The sequence below is a fragment of the Gavia stellata genome, chromosome 22 (assembly GCF_030936135.1).
Source record: "Gavia stellata isolate bGavSte3 chromosome 22, bGavSte3.hap2, whole genome shotgun sequence".
Lineage (NCBI taxonomy): Eukaryota > Metazoa > Chordata > Aves > Gaviiformes > Gaviidae > Gavia > Gavia stellata.
Genome location: NC_082615.1, coordinates 13515317 through 13534750, shown reverse-complemented (window position 1 = coordinate 13534750; position 19434 = coordinate 13515317). Strand labels below are relative to the sequence as shown.

At 41.4% G+C, this 19434-nt stretch overlaps 1 protein-coding gene across 2 annotated transcripts in view; it reads left to right on the top strand.

Moving 5' to 3' along the window:
- Nucleotides 1-19434, top strand: part of RPTOR (regulatory associated protein of MTOR complex 1) — a 161088-nt gene that overhangs the window by 38309 nt on the left and 103345 nt on the right. For both annotated transcript variants that reach the window (XM_059828083.1, XM_059828082.1), the window contains exons 4-5: nucleotides 7357-7515; nucleotides 14203-14349. In XM_059828083.1, coding sequence (XP_059684066.1) covers nucleotides 7357-7515; nucleotides 14203-14349 — 306 coding nt within the window. The remainder of the gene's footprint in view (nucleotides 1-7356; nucleotides 7516-14202; nucleotides 14350-19434) is intronic.

Genomic DNA, 19434 nt, shown 5'->3' with positions numbered 1-19434 from the left:
GTTTCATTACTCCTGCTTTGTAGTAACTTATTTCTTTGTAAGGTTTTTTATACTTCTGTTTTTCAAATTTAGGCATTGTTCCAAAAAACACTCTCTTGGAATAATTAGATTGCTTTGATTCCTTTTAATTAAATCATGTTAAGTAGGCTGTCTGTGTGCATGGCAAAGCCTCGGGTTTAATGTATTTTTTGCATTTGGAAACTGGGATTCAAATCTGATCCAAGTCACAGTGCAGCAGCTGCCCGACATCCTCTGTCCCATTTACGTAGCGATTCACCTTGAACAGTAGAATTGCTTTGAAGAATAAGGCAGAAAAGATTATGAACTGTTATAAGGAAGAATTAGGCTATGTTAGGAAAAAATGTTTGTAAGGATAAGGGAAACACAGCACTCACTGCCTTGCAAGGCTTTTGGACGTCTGCCATAGGAAGGCTTTAACACAGGTTAGATGACCAGTTGTCAGGAAGGATGCGGGTGTCATTGATTCTGCATCAGGATAACTGGGATGGGACTGGATTACTTCATGAAATCCAAGCCAGCCTTGCTTTCTGAGATTAAATGGGACTAAGCAATGAGATGGCAGGCTGCAGAATAGGGAGCCTTTCAGTTCGTTGTATCGTATGTATCCTGCATATCGACTGACAGTTCTATAGTGAACTTTAAAAACTCAAACGCTACAACTATATTGATTCTATTTTATTTATTTTACCTGTAGCAGTAACTCTGAAACTGTGTTTTTCTTGCTTTGTGTGTGCTATTATGCATGTGGGATTCTTTGCCAGCCAATATCTGTTTTTTTAAAAAAAATCTTCAGTAAAATAAAGCTTTCATTATAGATTCTGGGTAGGATCGTGCATGTGGCTTCTTCTGTAAGGGGGTGTAAAAGATAGTTTCAGTATAAAATATTGAATGTTGGAGTAATTTCTTCTGTTGATAAATTGGGAACACATCTTCAGATGATAAATGGAGCAGCAGTGCCAGTGAGACTCTCAAGTCAGATCCTTCAGAGCTGTCTTACCAGACCCATTCCTGTTCTGGGGAATCTTTTACTACCTGAGGGTGTGTCTTGACGGTAAGGGTGATTTTGATCCCTTTGAGGAGAGACAGGAATGAGAGGAGGGCAGATACGGACAGAAGCAGAGCTGTGATTTCATGGAGAGCTTCCTTCCTCCTTTCACAGTGAATTTCAAGCTGTTCTCACTGTTTGCCAACATAATTTTACCCCCTAGCCACTTCTCCCTCAAGTTGTTTCGTGCTGGTGCCCTGTGACCCCACTCCAAACAGTCTTGTAGAGCTTAATCTGCAAAATGCTGTCTAAGGGGCTTAAATCCTGCTTAACCAACTTATGCCTGAGAATTTTTTAACTTCTAAGTGTGAGCCTCTGACCTTGTGCAGATGATGCCTTTTCCCCATTCAGATGAGCACAGTTTTACCCTCTGTACCTTCCCTACAGCTGTACGCACTAGCAGCATCTAAGATAGTTCGTGTCTCTGTAGCAGCTGGGGAAATCATCGGAATAGCTATGTTCTTCAACGCAGACTCACGAAAAGCATCATACCTCAGCAGCATGAAGTTACTAGGGAAAGCAATTTGGGCATCACGTGCCAATACGAGTTGTAAAAAATGAAGTATGAATTTATTTTTATGGAAGTTATGCCCATTGGGTTTAGTAAGGTATCTTAGGGACAAAAGGTGAGTGACTTTAGGCTTTTGTTATGCTGAATGAAAAGAGGGCAATATTATAACTTGTAAATAGCAAAGGTTATGAATGCCAACAGATACATTTTTCATATAGTCATATCTGCCGTGCTAGGTGTTGCTATTTTGGCATTGAATCACATGCACGCTGTGGTCTAAGGCTTGTGGAGTCTTTATGGAACCAAGACTGAGGTCATAGGCTGCAGGAAAGTGAAAGATCAAGACTTGAATTGTATAACTTTGATGGGAAAATAGGGTTTATCCTTGTATTTTTTTGAGGTGGTGAAAATGCCATAGCACTCCAGCACGCATCTGTCGCCCTGCTGGGCTGACGAGCGCCAGCGATGATGGAAACCTGGCCTGGCTTCCAAAACTCGTTTTCTCCCCATTGCCCATTAATAGTTAAGCAACATCAGCAACTTAAATCACTTATTCTCAAATTGTCACCTTTAGCACTCCGCATTTCTTCCTTTTTATAGGACCTAATGCTGAGGTGAGTTTCCTGCACTCAGCATCTGGCAGGGTTGAGCACACCGGAGTTTGGAGGGCGGATAATGAGTCGGGTTCTGGTTTCTCAAATGGCAGTGAAAGCACTTTGTCACGAAATCGCTGAGCTTCTGCAGCCCCTGCCCTTTGGAGCGTAGCTTGGTCAGAGCCTGGGAAAGGGGCCTGTGACTTTGACTTTTCCTCATTGTTTGATTTACGTTTTGGCCCCATTCAAAGTAAAAGAAAAAACCTGTAATTAGGTGAAGTTTCCAAAGCAGAGCCATTAATTTAAGCACAAAATCCACAGAACTGTGGGAATTACTTTATGCAGCCAATACATACTGACATTTCCCAGTGGGATAGAAGTTGATGAACGCAGTGAATGGGTTTTTCCCCTCCAGACAGACTCATCTTGGAGAGGTTACTGCTATCACCCGCTAATCAGTAAACATGTGGGTGTTTTATTTATCCTTTGAAAGAACTAAATCCCTCATGAAGCAAATGGGACAATGCTCGTGCTTTATTGCTGCTGCTTTTTGTGTTCTGCGTTTGAGCCCTGGCGTTGCCAGTGCTGCCCTTTGAGCCAGGCTGGGTTAGGAGCTGCCTGGCCGGTCAGTTGTAACTCTGCTTTATGTGCCCGCTGACAGTTTTCCCCCGGTGTTTTCCCAGACCTGCTAATTGTACTGGTAGTGTCAGCCCTGCGCTGCTGGCTCACTTGGACCTTGCTTGCTCGTCCTGATGAAAATGACTCGGAGCTGGTGTAGATCCCAACGACAGTTTTCAAACCAGAGATAGCCAGAATGGTGCTCTCATCTTGAATACGGAAATGATACGGATTTGACAGATCACGTCTTTAGAGAATCCCTGTTTCCTCTCTTAAAGATGATTGCTTTGATTTTATCATGGTGGGAAATTTGGAAATAATTCGGAAAGTAATTCTGAGAGAGTGTGTCAACAGGCAATCAGTATAACTGCTTTGGAGCAAAACCGTCTCACTTCAAATTTCAGCATTAAGCATGGTTGATGTTAACGTCCGCAGCAAAAACATCTAGCTAACGCACTTGGTATTTAGCACTAAACTGTTTTCTTTTCCTGTTTTGGGTGCCATAACTCCTTTCTATTGAAACTCCTCACATTTCCTGCAACTTTGTCAATATAATGTTTTGTGAATCCAGAAGTTTGTGGCATGCTGAAAAGGGAAATGTCTTAAAAATTTACATCCTAACTGTATCTTTAAAGAAGTATACAGGAAAAAGGTTGGATAAACCAGTGAGTGTTTCACAGAAGTGTGGCAATATTACATAAGCAAGCAAAACTTTTAATTTTGCCTGCATGAGTAGAATAATGATGATAGTCTGGATCAGGCCGCCAGAAAGTTATTGCTTCTGACAGGAGCTCTTCAGTGAGACACTGAGGTGATCAGAAAATCAAATTCACACCAGAAAGCCAGCTGACATCACCGTCAGCAATTTCATGCTTGTCCATCACGGCGCTCCAGCCGGGCTTTTTGACAGCTCTAATGCTACGGTTGCAACATCAGCTGGGAGCAACAGATAGAGCTGGGCATCATCTGCAGGGGAATCGAAGTCTAGATTGTCTTGCCCGATAATTGTGTCAGGAAGCAAAGACTCCTCGCCAAACACCTGAAAATACCTGCCATCAACACATAATATAAGGCAGGGAAGGCCAGCATGGTCTTCAGATGCAGTAACAGTCTGGATGGAACTGGTCAATAGCTCATAAAAACAAAGGGAAAACAAAACATAAAGCCTCGTTGTGTGCCTGTGTGATTTCAACAGAAGTTGCTGAGATTAAGCCTAACAGACCTTTCGAGGGTTTAGGTTAGGATCTGTTACCTTTTGCACTAACTACTGCTTGAAAGCATCTGTTTGGAAGTGGAAGGGAAGGAATGCAGCACAACATCACCAGGGAAGACAAATGAGTAATGGTGGAAGGAAATACAGGAGGGTGACAAAAGGAAACTATTCATCAAAAGGGTAGTGGTGCTAAAATGCTAAATTTTCATATTTAAAGAACTAAAACTATGTTTAAAAAATGGTTCTTCATATTGTGAAAGGAAAGGTAAAATTGTTGAATCAGTGAATCCTTCTGGACTACAGCTCAGGTGGGTGTCAGCCGTGTTGAACGTGATGGGACGCTGTAGAGCTGGTCATCAGTAATGTGCTTTCTGGTACTGGGTAGGAGTGGCAGCACACGGGTTAGCAAGGTTTTTATGCTGGTTCTGTACGCTCTTCTCAGAGACCTTCTGTTTCTGTAGTTCTGTTCTGGAAGGAGACCTGACTTGTTTTTAACAGGTACTAAAAAATAGCACCCTGCCCTACAGAGCATCCCATAAAACAGTAAGCTCCTCCTTTCCTCCCAAAACTAATGCCCCACACCCTGATCAGATGAACAAGCCCTGAACGTTTCCTGTAACTACTGTCCTTGCTCGCCTGGTGTTTTTTGCATACCCATGGAAAAAGTCTTGAAGATTTTTTTAGGGAAAAAAACCCCAAACGAAAAAAAGACACCACTTGGTCTAGTTTGTTGCTCAGATACCTGCTTCTTGTCGTACGTGCATGAGTGCTGTGTAATAAACTCACGCCTGAAAGTCCTGAGCTGACAGGTAGGACTAAGACTGCTCATTTACAGGCTCCCTCCTCTCCTTTTCATTCTTCTCAGCCTTGTGTTTCTCAATGCACAAATGATATGGTTACAGTTTGGATCTTTAGATCTACAGGCTTTAGTTTTAGAGTATGAGTTCACCTCCATTAATTGTGAGCTGTATTTAATATTTATGCTAAAAGGACGTGAGGAGTGTTCGAATGAGTGTGTTCTCCTTTGAAAAAAAGGAGCTGAAAAATTACCAGCCACGCTGGTTATAGTGTCTTGTAAAGATGCCAGCAGGCAGAACGTGATTTAAGGTGCACATTTTTGCAAATCAGCGCCTTCATAACAACACTGAAAGGGGAGAGAAAGAAGTACGGGGGGGTCTGTGTTAAGATTAATACAGCCTCTTATCTTTTCTTAGTGTGGAAGTTCCCAAAAAGGATGAGTGTGTCAGATCACTGGTTCTTTTTCAATATTTTTTCTCCTTTTGCTTGCTTTTCTTCATTGTTGTCATCATGCAAATGATGCCATTCATTGTATTCATCTTGCCTATTGGCTTGAGATGCTGAATATTAATTGAGCTGCACGATATCTGTTTTTCAAGCTTCATAGATAAGCAAAACATTTTTATATTGAAGTGCTTCATCCTGTTTTACTATGGTATTTTAAGACTTTCTTATCTTTGCCTGTCATAGAAGAAAACCTAAAAAGCCCAAACTTCCGAGACCTTGATTTGGTTTATAAACAGGCTTTCAGTAGCAGATTTTTGTAGAGGTCTGTATGCAGTTGTCCTACTCTTAAACTTGGTTCTTTATTTCAATACATCGGCTTTAATTTTTTTAAACCATTGTGATTCTGGATTCTCAGTCTCTCTCTGCAGGTCTGGAGAAGAGAGGAAGAAACAGGCTTTTATCTTTCAAAGGACAGTTGAAAGACTTTTTGTTATTATTTGGCCTTGCTTCAAAAAAATGACAAACTAGCTACTACATAGGCATCTTGAACTTAGCCGAGTAAAAATGTTTTTGAAGTGTTGGGGGGTTTTAACAGTTTTTTTTTTCCTCAAACATAGAACTGTGCTCTGATTTACGTGCTTGTAGAGCTGTATACCTAGGAACGATAATGTAGTGTCCACAGCCAAAGTTGTGAGATATTGCATGTAAAATTTTTCCAAAAGCAAGGGTCGGTTGCCAAGGGCTCTCGACCAGTTTTCCCTCTTCTTACCCAGCTGTGTGACTATCAAATTCCTGGGACCTTTATGCACTTTTATCTTGAGAATATTGTTGTCTTAAAGCATGAGCTGTTTGAGGTGAGGTTATGAAATACTGTTATATTCATAACCCTTCTTTAGGGAGGGGGGTGCAATACAGTCAGGTGTAACCTGGTGCCTGATCTTAACAGCTGATAGTTAAGCTAATTTAAAAGTATGTTAGTGTTACGCTAGATTGCTTTGATATTTTTTTTCCTATCTATCACTGAACGTTGAAAAAAATTGTCACGTACTCGCTGATAGCACATTTATTAATTTTTCTGTAATTCTGTAGGTTTCTGTAGTCTCTTATAGTATCTGCAGGCAAAGAGTCTACTTTTCAAACTGCTGCCCATTTAGTCAGCAGTCTTCTGTATGACTCTTGTATGTGAAGAGCAGACGAGAACTACTGAGCCATCGTTGCATTTATGGCCAGTGGAACCAGTAGTGGTGATGAGCTGCTGGGATGGAGAGGTCTGCAAGTTCAAAGTAAACTCGTTGCTGAAAAAGAGTATGCCCACAGTGTGTATAGTATAGCTGCAAGACCTTGGCCATGTTTCTTTTTGAAGACAAACTTTTTACCATAACATTTTTCACTGTGTCTGCTGTGGGTCCATCTAGAAAAGGCAAGGCTCCATGTAGTTTTAATGAATTTGCAGAGGTGTTGGCCAAGCTTCTTTTATATCTGTCTTAGTAATAAAAGGGGAACTAGCTAGTCAGGGCTTAGGAAGAAGATGAGGCTGCTGCTATTCTTATTCTTCTCCCATGAAGTATAGCTGTCTGAACTTCTCCTCTACCCTTCACTCTGGTATTTTTGTTCCTTTTAAGGCTTGAAGCAAGAGCTGTGTCCCTTTTCCAGATGGGAGGGAAGGAACATTTCAGTATGAGATCTGAGATTTACAGAATATCTGATTTCTACAATTTTCTGTCTTTAAGAGGGAATTTTGTGCAGTTGGAGATGTACAGGGTATGAGTCTGAGGATTAGAGAATTGTGCAGGGTTATTTTTGAGGCTGGCTAATGTTGAAAACATATTTGACCTTCCTAAGGCATTTTGAATGTTAGTAATCCCCGGCTGAAACGGATTGGAGTTCAGAGATGTGACAAACTCAGTTAAACCTGTGTTGTTACTGTATGGGCAATCCCACACACCAACAGCAGACATAATTTGTTTATTCAGCTCCACGTAAATGTTTTATGTTTTCTTTTTCCAATATAAACAGTTTATATACATGCTTCTATCTTAACTAGGTGCCTGCATCTGAAATAGATTTGTTTTTACACTTAAAATGATTATCTTACATTTTATGTTACTAGGCCAGGTACAAGCAGAGTCTTGATCCTACGGTGGATGAAGTTAAGAAACTGTGTACATCTCTGCGTCGAAACGCCAAGGAAGAGCGGGTACTTTTCCACTACAATGGACATGGCGTCCCCAGGCCAACAGTAAATGGGGAGATCTGGGTCTTCAATAAGGTGCGTCTTTGCGAAGCAGTGCTGAACAGCTGAATCTTTTTCACTGCTATGTAAATTATTGAAGTGTTCTGTTAGAGAACAACTGAATTTTCAGGGTTTAAAATGTGTTCACAGGTATTTGTTCGGTTCCCTGCTGACAGCTGTTTGCTTTCTTTGTGTTCTTGAAGTTCTGTGAGACCAAATAGGTTGTCCCTCACCTCGCAGCGGGGCAGGAGGGTCTTCTCTTAGATGCACTAAAGCTCATTGCGAAACACTGAAAAGCCAGCTACTTCCACTTGCTTCGTCTGCTTTTTAGAGGCAGCACCCCAGCGCTGTCGTGTCTGGAGTGAACAGTAAGGCTCCCCGATGGACTTGGCTTTGCTGCTATGTCACTGACTGATTATTAAGTTCTCACCATAAAGTTTATGCTTAAAATGTTGACTAACTCTGAACAGCCCTTGTTTAAACTACCTAGAGATACTGCATGAGGACAACAAACCGTGTGGCTAGCTCTGCTTCCAGAGCACGGAGTGCTGAAGAGCCTCCCAGTACAATGTAATAGGTATCTTTTAATTTTTTTAAAGACTTTTGTTACTCCTGCTTAGCCATGGTTTGTACAGCTATGTAGATCACATGCAACACCCTTTGAGCGATTCCAAGTGGGACCTAAATGTACTTTGCTTTCCCTTTAGTTAAGCTAGTGTCCATTAATGGTAACTGATTTGGAATGGAGTCTTAGGAAATTGAGAGATACTGCTTGTAGCTGAAGAGTACATTCAGCTGACATAGGACTTGCATTCATTATTATAGATATGCTCCTATTTTATTTTGAGGGCTTCTTTTCTCATACATCACATGCATTATTTTTATAATTGAATGAGCATTCACTGGTAATTTGAAAGAGCAGGATAGAAATGAGGGGGAGAAAGTGCAAGAGGGCACCACTTTATTCTGGTGCATCTATATTGGAGACCTGATTAGTATTCAGACCAATAAACAATTGGTGTGAATACTAATTCATTTTGAAGCTGAATTTGGTGTTTAAGAACAAATAGGAGTGACCTTCTTACTTAACAGCCAGTGAGTAATAAATAAGGCAGAAAGAATGCTGGGCAGAATGTGTTGCCCATGGAAGAAGAGGAAATCACTGCTCAGTGAAGTCGTGTGTTATGCCAAATGCTTTATTAAGAGCTGGCTGGGTATTTGCCAGTTTACCTGCAGTATCAGCTGGGGTAATGTGGTGTGGATGCCACCGGTGATTAGGAGCTGAGGTCTCTGATTTATCTTACGGACTGTGAAAAAAAAAAAAAAAATTGATTGTCATAGAAGTTGACGGGTAAAGTTGAAACAGTAATTTTTGTAGCATGTTACCAAATACTGGCTTTTTTGGGAAGGAAGAATCAGGAGTAGAACTTTTCTTTTAAGCAAAAGGTTAAATTTAAGGAAATACTGCGGGGGGGGAAATCAGCAGTGTTTAGAAATCAGTCCTAAGGAATTTAGTCTCAGATCTAAGCAGAGGGCCTAATGAGGCTCAGTATTATAGCGGTCTTGAATTGAAATAGTAGAGGTACTGAAATTTGACTGTGCTGACATTTTAAAATCGGACGTAAAATGCTCATGCATGCACTTGAAGTCTCGGTTACAAGAGCACGAAGGCAGAGCTGCAAGGGACCTTGAGATCATCCAGGCGAGGGGCCCGAAAGAGTGAAACAGGCCTTGCTGGGGGATGCGGCGTGTTACAGGCTGACCTGCATTTGTTGAGGGAAATTAAAATGTGTTGGATTTCTACTGACTTCCCTTGGGGCCAGGTTGGGCATCTTTCTCCTTGTCCCAGAACCTGAAGTATTGGGACATGTGTCCTGGTGGGTCATCAGACTGTTAGCAGGGTTTTGGTGCAGGTGCTGCAGGAGAGTAGAGGGCGGTGGGGCAAACAGGAGGTGCGGCATCTGTTTGGATTCAAGGGTAGGAGACAACAATGAATTTCAAGAATCAGTCCGGACATTTCACTAGGCTTTTTGTTCTCGGTCTGTAGATGCTCATTTTTCCTTTCCTGTTTTTCCTGCCATAAAATTGGTGTGCAGTCATCATGGGGCTGATGGCGTAGGCGATGACAGAGAGGACTTCTCCCGCTGCGTTTGGGCAGCCGGCGCTGCCTTCCGTGCGCTCCCACAGCCCAGCCTGCACGCAGCACGGCTTGGCAGAGCTGTACGGGTTAGCGACCTTGTGCCTCGCGGCTGCCAGCGCTTTCTGGGATGCCCAGGCTAGCAGACCCAGTGCCTCTTCTTTTCTGCTGGTTTACTGTAAGGGGAGAAGAAGTGAAAGCAGCTTTGCAGTGCTGTTGGTAGCTTCCATCAGAGAGCCTGGAAACACAGAGGACCTTAATGCTGTTCAATTTTTAATTTTCCACCCATGTCCCCTGTACAACCAGCCATCTTTGGAAATGTGCTTTTGCTGTCACAAGGCTTAGGTTTGTTTATTCCTCATGTTTTGTGAGAGGCTATGGCTTTCAGCTCTTACTAAAGCTTGTGGTGCCAGGAATGTCACGGTGTAGTCAGAACACCCCAAGCAATTCTGTGTTTGGGGTTGGAGGAGGTATGATGTGGCTGGCGGAAAGGGACGTGGCTGCTCATAAGCATCTCTCCTCTAGTGCCACGGATTATTTAAATCTCCCAACATGTGCCAGCAAGCTGTCAGACAGCAAACAGATGTAGTGGTGTAGGAGCACTTTGTAATGATCCTGGAGAAAGTTCACAAAGTGTTAGATCTTCGTTAGTATCTTCCCCTTAATTTCTCAAGAGTTGGTATTTTAAAATTAATCTAGACCTCCGCCCTTGCACAGTTGGTGCTCTGTCTGAACTGATGTTCTAAACTGGTAATGTAAGGAGAATGCTTCTCTTCTACGCTTTATTATCTACTCCTGAAAAACTGTCTGCTTATGTAGCTAGTTGAATTAGTTGACAAAGGACCTGGCGGATGGACTGACTTGTCCTCGAAGGTGTCCTGGGAACACCTGGATGGGCAGCCCTGCTCCGGCTCTGCCGTTTCTCTGACGGTGGGGTTGCGGCGCTGCCAGGGCGTTGGCAGACCGTCCCCCTGCGCCATCGGAGAGAGACCCCTGAATTTGCAGCTGATCTCTGTGCACTGTAAGAAGCCTTTCTCGCATGGCAGGAGCGTATTCAGGAGAGATTAAGCATGGTATGTTCTGATATGTGAGTTAAAAAAGATAAAACCTTCAGGAAGTATTCACTTCAGCTCCACATCTCAGTCACTTTGTTCGATTAAACAGCGTTCAAATGCTACCGGGAAGGTGTGTGAAAGAGGAAGGAGTATGGTACGATTTGGATAAGGCACTTGAAAAGCTAGTAGCTAAACTAACTTGGTCTTTAAAAACCAAACCTGCCTTCTCTCCTACAGACAGTTTTTCCTTGAGTTTAATTTTTTTGTAGAACTTGACAAGTTGTGCTTGCTGTAGCATAAATACCTCTGTGGTTACCTTCACCTTTCAGGCTTCACCTATGAAGCAAGCCTTTCCTTTTGATATTTAATCTAGCCTGACAGACGAAGAGGACAGTAGTAAATAAATAATCTGATACTTATCTGCATTCATTTTATTAGAATTTAAACCTGCTAGATAGGCTTGTAGAAAAGAAAACAGTAGTGAGGAGTGCCTCTGACTGCATTGCCTTGCAGCACAGGGTGTGAGTGCGGGGAGGTGCCCGCTCCTCTTCCCTGCGCCCTTCCTCCTCCCCTCCAAACACATGCTTCAGAAATTGCTTCAGCTCGGTAACTTTATGGGGTCAGAGACAGCATTAAGGGAAGCAGAAAGGATTTTTAGCTGTGATTTTCCGCTCCGCCCCCCCCCCAGCTTTTAATCGCAGCTGCTCAGCAAATGCAGTGCTATGCCAGGGCAGCACGTGAAGGTGTTTATAGTGCTTGAGTTTGTTAATTTTTGCTTTGCAGCTCGACAAACAAAATGTTCCTGAACTCTTTTGGTTAGAAAGATAATAAGATGTATAGAAAGAATTGGGGACGAATTCCCATAGGTTTATTGCCACAAGGTTCATTTCCTGAGATTTCTGAGGGAGTCCACGAAGTTCAGAAATCCCAGGACAGAAGGTGAGCACAGCAACTTTCTGGAGAAGCTTTTTAGCTTTAAAGAAATGTGTCCTCTTCAAGCATTGTTTCACCTTTGATAGGAAATGGAAAGAGAAATTGTACCATGCTTTGGAAGCAATGATTATTTTGAAAATGTCCTTTTCCTGGGTCTGTTACGCCTTACTGTTGTACAAAAAGACATGAAATGCGTGCATGGTCAGAAGCAAATTCTGCTGCTAATGTGAGAATACGAAACACAAAATGTGCATCATCATTGTGTTCCTATTAAGTCCTTTGGAAACTATTTACGTAGCGCTCATCCTGTCCACAGCTCTGCTGAAACATCCTCTGTTTGACCAAATAAGGGCCAGAAGCTGCAGTCCTCCTTTGTGCTGTAGAAGATTGCCATGGCTCGGTGTTCTTCTGGCTGCTCTTGTTGACACATGTAACAAGCCAGTACTTAATTATGGAATTGTACATTATTTCACTGTAAGGCTTCCTGCTCCGGCTTGCTGTACAGTGTTGGTGTACAAAGGAAGGGTTGAGACAGTCCTTGTAAAACAGTAAATTTGACATTATCCGGCTTTTTGCCGGATTTCGAAGAGGCAATAACATGCTTTTTGTATTGTGAGTGCTGTTGTATTAATAAGGAGCAATGCTCTCTTTCTAGTTTTGCTTGCTTGCTACTATTTTCTGCGAAAATCCCAACATGGTTTCAAAAAGGTAAAACCCCAAAACCCCCGACTTCAAACGAGTTTATTCTGAAGTTCTGAGGAACTTTGCAAAATCTGAAGAATGTTGTTTTTAAAATATTTGAGTTGCTCATTAAGCAATTGGTTATGAAATTTGTTCAAAATCAGTTTCTAGTTTAGTTGGTCGTTGTGTCATTCCTTTAAACAGTCGCAGAGGGATGTTGGGAGTTGTGTTAACAGAGCAGAAACTTTCTTGCTAAAAACCAAAGTCAATACTGAGAACAAAACATACAGACAAGTTCTTTCATACTCACAGCCCCAGCACGGCAGAGGCAAGATGATCAAGCATCAAAAGATCACCCTGAGCAGCCATGCTGGAAAACTATTATTTAACACTCCTTTTTTCTTCAAACTATCTCATTTACATATCATTAGCAAATTTGATAAGTTATATCTGACCCCACAATAAAATCGGAACATAAAATTCTTTTTGAAATACCACGGTATTAATCAGAGCTATAATCCAAGCTTAACTGTGGCAATATGCATTATAAATGTGAAGTTAAAACAATGCATGCCCATAAAATCTCATCGATTATATGTGTCAGAGCAGGGTTTTTATATGTAGCTGACTATGATTGGCATGTGCTTAAACTGAGTGGTGTCCTCAGGAAAGGGCTATGCCAAGGGTGAGTTGTTCATGTATCATTCTATCCTGCAGCAATTCGCAAAGCTCCTAGCTCCCTAAAACTTTGGCTTTTATAAACAAATTTTCCTGTTAATTTTAATGAAACAACCAAAACTGTTATATATGGGCAAAACTGGACTTAGAAATTACTTACTGTTTCCTACCTTATCTAACATACGGTTTATGATCACTTCTGTCTTTATGTACGCTGATATGTGTCCTTGAAAATTTGATTTTTGTAAAAGTTTGCTGGTTTTATTACAGCTATTTTAAGTCTCCTGAATTTAAATGGGAGTTATGATCCCATTCGTCATTCTGCAGATGAGAACAGGAACATCGCAGCTTTCACTGTAGATTTTGGACGAGTTCAGCGCTGTATGGACATGGACAGATTGCCCTCTGGCTGCAGATGGGAAGGATCATGCAGTCGCCCACTGCGTGGCTGGCAGGGACTCTTTTCGGGCTCAAATGGCAGAATCTGCTTTGGTTTATATTTTCAGTTCTGCCACTTAGTTTAGGGTGTGGCCCTTCATTGCTAATTTTCAATGCCTGATTTTTGAACCTCCTTGTATTTTAAGAAGCTCTTGCCTCCAATTATTTGGGGGGGTGAAGGTGGACGAGAAGGGACAAAATACTTCATATTTACAGAAATGAAATTGTTGGTACTTCACTTCGTTGAAGGCAGGCTTTGGTTTTAATTTTAGTGGATAATTCTGAAAGTTGTGCAGAAGTTAAAGGCTGTAATAAAATTCTGAAGCATCTCATTAAACTAGGATGGGGTAGCTGCTGATGGGCTACATAGTCTTAATTATCTATCTTGACTTATTGATGGAGTTTTCGGTTTAAGACGTTTGTTAATTAAAGACAGCTGGTTTACATCCTTTATCAGTGTTGCAGAAATGTGAGTTAAAATTGGACTATTAAATGCTGGTTGGGGTTGTTAGCACATATCAGAGCACTCTTTGAGTTTTAGAATTTTAGTGTAGAGTTAAGTGTTTCAAACAATACCATAATAAAATCTACTTGTCGTTTGTGTTGGAGTTGGGTTCGTAGTCCTCATTATTAGTAGATGTTGATTGGTATTTGTATTGATTAATATGCCCAATGTTCAATCTAGGCTTTATTTTATGATTTCAGAATTGAAATTTTTTTGTGTTGATTTTATTATCTTGCTAAGGAAAGTTTGTTGCTCCTCTGCCTCTTTGTAACTCCAGTGTTTTTTTCTTCTTACAGAACTATACTCAGTATATTCCTCTATCCATATATGACCTGCAAACTTGGATGGGCAGTCCTTCCATTTTCGTCTATGACTGCTCTAATGCTGGCCTTATTGTCAAGTCATTCAAACAATTTGCACTACAGAGAGAGCAGGAGTTGGAGGTGAGATCACAGGCTGTTGCAAAGGTTTCATTTGTGTTTGTGCCCCAGGGTTAAGTTTAAGCTTGCTTTGCGATATACAGCTGAAAAATGTGTTTAAAAATATGTTGGAAGGCAAATTAATCTGCAAATAATTTTGCCAATCCAGTCTTTCTGGTTCAGTCTGCTATCCTATTAAGCTTGGAATAATTTTTAATACAAGCACTAATTAAATGGTAATGTTAATAGACTCAATTTGTGCCCTAATGGTCTTTTCTGCTGAGATGAATGCTGAGGTGAACTAGACATATTTCTTTTAATTGCAAAAGTCTAGTATCTGGGTATGTATTTGGATGTAGTTAGAGTTTTGTGCTGTTGAACTGAATGTGAAAATGGGAAACAAAATAAAGTAAACCTGATACACAGAGGGATTGTCACTGGTGGTTCGGTTTCACAGACTACTTAAGTTGAATGTGTTTCTATTGAAAAGCTGTCTTTCATTGCAAATGTGATTACTAACAAATTTATTGAAGTAAATCTGAAATGTGAAGTGGAAGGTAAGACGTCAGGATTGTTTGTGCAGCAACTTGGGATGGCAAGACTCCCCATTGCCAGAAATTCCTGGTAGCTTTAGCTCACATAGAAAGCACATTTTTTAAAGGTTAACTTCTTACACTCTCGCAGTTCTAAGACATTGTACTTTTTTTTAAAAAGAAAAACAACTTTAAGGAAGGAATATTGATTAATCAGGCAACTGACTGTCCCAAATACAACCTTCAAGTAGATACTAACTAATTGGCTCAAATTCTTTTCGTTCTAAATTCCATTTCTTTGGAGGTGCTTTCGTGGTGACTCTTTTGGCAGGTGGAAATGCCACTCTACTGACAGAAATGGTTTCATTATTCCTTCTCTTCAACCAGTGATAATGCCATACTTTGTAAAGATAAGAAACTTCCCGAAGTGGCTTGGGAGGAGCACAAAACCGCACGACACAGATCAGTCGTGTTGGTAGTAGATGCCTTTTGAAGGTTACCATCTTTTTAAGTCAAGGAAAATGTCTGGTGGTCATATTCTGTTCTCCTTTTTCAAGTTTTCCTATCAGCCTGCAACTTTCCCTGTGCTCTTTTTTAAACCATGTCCACACGTTCCTTGAACACCTCCAGTGATGGTGACTCCACCACCTCCCTGGGCAGCCTCTTCCAGTGCTTCACCACTCTCTCAGTAAAGAAATTTTTCCTAATATCCAGCCTGAACCTCCCCTGGCGCAACTTGAGGCCATTTCCTCTCGTCCTATCGCTTGTGACTTGGGAGAAGAGACCAACACCCACCTCACCACAACCCCCTTTCAGGTAGTTGTAGAGAGCGATGAGGTCTCCCCTCAGCCTCCTCTTCTCCAGACTGAACACCCCCAGTTCCCTCAGCCGCTCCTCATCAGACTTGTGCTCCAGACCCCTCACCAGCTTCGTTGCCCTTCTCTGGACACGCTCCAGCACCTCAATGTCCTTCTTGCAGTGAGGGGCCCAAAACTGAACACAGCATTTGAGGTGCCGCCTCACCAGCACCAAGTACAGGGGCACGATCACTCCCCTTGTCCTGCTGGCCACACTATTTCTGATACAGGCCAGGATGCTGTTGGCTTTCTTGGCCACCTGGGCACACTGCCGGCTCGTATTCAGCCGGCTGTCGACCAGCACCCCCAGGCACTGGGGGTACAGGTGCAGGACCTGGTTAGGAAGCGCCTTGCTCTGCCTGCCTTGGAGCTCTGAGCTCTGCTGCTGGCGTGTAGTGCAAGTGCTGGCACTGGGTGCTCTTAACCATCTAATAGCTAGCTCTGATGGTTCTGTGAGTGGGTAAAATTACACCGTAATTCTGCAGAATTAAGCAGGCACTTGAAGTGTGCTGCGCTAACAATGATAGAACAGTAGGCTGGGTATTTCTGATCAATTTTCTGTGTAATTGTGACATTGTGTTTCCTCTGACTCACGCTTGTTTCGGACAGCAACGGTCTGCTGTCTTAAGGCCACATTTGAGACGTACAGAAGTGAAGGCTGCAGTGTGTCTCCTAGATGTGTGCTTTGCTGCACGAGATAGAACTTCTGGATTTTCAGCTTTATTGTTTGAATTTTTGAACAGCGTGCCTGACAGCTGCATCCTAACTTGGTTTGTTCTTTGGCTGTGTAGGAATTCGGTGTTGCGGTGGGAGTGCCTGTTCGTTTTCCCCTTCAGCAGGCTATATGACTAACTAGTCCTAATTGGAGCTGAGGAGCTCACAGTTTTTGTTTTTCTTCAACATTAATTCTCAAAAAATTAGCTTAACGACAGCACAGCAGAATGTTATCTGGCATTAGCATCATGTCTGGGGGGAGAATTTTTCTAATCCACCATCTGCTGGGAGAGAGGAACATCTCCGTTTCTGTAGTTGCATTAATGTCTTCCGCAGGGGAAGAGGATTCTCACAGCAGGAATTGCGTGAAGCTGGCAGGTCTGGTCAACACTTGAAATAACAACTCCTAGTTTCTGTCTTGGGGCAGAGTTCCTCCCCAGTTTACCTTGAACACGTCTGTTAATTCAAAGAGGGTTGGTTTATCTATCAAGTGCTTGTTTCTCAGCACTTGATATAGTATATATAGAGTATGCATTTACACTATATATATAAATATAATATTTATATATAGGTACATAAATGTTTTCAGTAACAGTGGTTTAAAATACATATATCGTTTCCCGCGCTGTTAATTACAGGTGGTAATACTCACAAATCCATTAGCTCTTCCTCCAGATGGACAGAGCATTTGCAAGTAGCAAACCAGAGTGCTCCTTACCTTGGGCACCTATAATTTGTTTTCAGAACAAATTAATTACCACCATCTTATGAGAGCATATTTCAGTATAATTGATAAATTAATATTACCACTATTATTTTGTCTGAAAGGCCATGGATTGTCAGTTGCCCTGAAATAACAGTAAGTAACACATTAAGTACTCTGTTGATAGTAAGGAGTTTTTGCTTACAACTCTTGCACAGCAAAATATGCATCACTTTGCCTGAGACTGTGTTTCTGCTGCAAGAAGTTGTGAGTTAGTTATGGGCTGCTGCACGGTCTACCTCTAATTGATGGCTTATGGAAACTGTTGACATATTAAAAGAAAACAATTAAAGATTGTAGATAAATGCATACTGATAATTTGGAGATAACCTTTCACATATGGTAACTTTACATAGTTTATTTACTATTCTTACATTTGTGAATGAGTACATTTTTGCCAATTTATGTTTCTTAATCTTCCTTTAGCCTTCTACTTATTCCATACCTTGCCCTAATAAAAAGTTGCATTTATGAGGGAACAAAGCAGTCTAGAAAGTCTGACTTCAGTGGATATTCTAAGGATGCAAAAGTAAATGGGGGCTTTACTCGACCCTCTTTTTTTTTTTTCTTTTTTTTTCCTTTCTTGTAAAAGAATGTTTTGCTACATCATTATCCCTAGAAGTCTGACAAGATCTCTAATTACTAGCTGGTATTGTATGTTCACTTTATGGTTATTAATAGTTCATCTCCTAAACGACAAATACTTACAGTGCATGTGTCACAGCTTCTTTAGTTCGTCTTACAGTGTAGTAGCCAAGAGTTGAGCAGTCTTGGAGTATGAGCTACTTCCCCATCAGAACTGAGGGGCACTACCAGGCCATGACAAACGTCGTCAGCGTTTCACGCTACTCAGAAAGCAGAAAATCCGTGCAAATGTACTTCCCACCTACAGGCCCCGTTTATGAGGATGCCCAGAGGGCCAGTCTTTCTTCAGGAAATGAACAGCCACAGCTAAGCGGTTTGACTGCTTTATATTTATAAATCTGTGAAAAGCTACTGCTTTTCCACACTGTCTCTCATGCCTTTCTCCTCAAATAAAAGATCTTTTCAGCATTTTAATTACCTTTATTTTTATTACTTGCATAAAGCTTAAGTTTTATTGAGAAGTGCAGTAAATATCACTGGAGAACAAGTAATGACTTGAGTGTAGCTTCATTTCCACCCAAGGTTATGGCATGAATCTTTGCTGAAAGCAGCACAACTCAACTGAGAGCAAGGACAGGTCTTAGCTAATTTGGACAACTTGAGAAAGCCAAAGTGTGTCACTGCTGCCTCTGGGATTAGAATGGAAAAAAAAAAAAATTAAAGAATCAAAAAACTTAACAGGTTGCAGAATTTCTGAAATAGCATCTGAAACTTCTCCACAGCTTATCGGGTTGTTTTGCTAGACAAGAGGTGTATGATTGCGCAGGCTCTGGGTTTGTAACACAAGTGTTGTGTTCCCTATTGACCCTTCTGAGACACCAAATGGATTTCCTCTTCAGACAGACAGAATCTTCATGTATAAAGATGCTAAAGAATGAGTTTTAGTCAACTGTATCACCTTACTCAGTTGGCCAAAAAAAAGAAACTGGCTGAAGTGTTGGTCTTTGAAAGTACATACTTCTGTTTTCTTTGATAACACAGCATGCAGGTCACTTTGACAGGTCTTTGCTTCCTAACTCATACGTGAAAGGGCAATGAAGGCACTGCATGGGTTACATTTCTTTGACCTATTCCTTTAAGAACCTCTGAGTACCATAGATAGAAATTTTGGGAAGTGTTTGTTTTATTTACCCGTTTCAGAAAGGCACTGGAAAGATTATCTATGTTTTTCATTCTTAATCTCAAAAATCATACGCTTAATAAAAATTTTAATTAGGAGAATCAGTGCAGTTTTGAAAAATGGCAATATTGGTATATATGGTATTTCTACTTTATAGACTGATGTTTGGACAGACTAATTGATTGCGATAGTGCAGGTCAGAATTTTAGAAACTCAACTCTTCCACAGCAGACTTGACCCTGATTTTAAAAAAAGCACTGAATGTGCCCATGGAAGTGTCTGCTCTGTTTCCCAGTCTTTCTTGTCTTTTGAAAATTGATCTACAGCATGTGGAGTGAACGAGCTGAACGCGTTTATGCAAAGCTGATTCTTGTCTGCAGGTGCACAAATGCCATCGGAGCAATGCACTCCATCAGTCTGTGGCTAGCATGAAATCTGCACCAGCGTGTGTCTCAGTTCTGAGTATTTTAAACATGT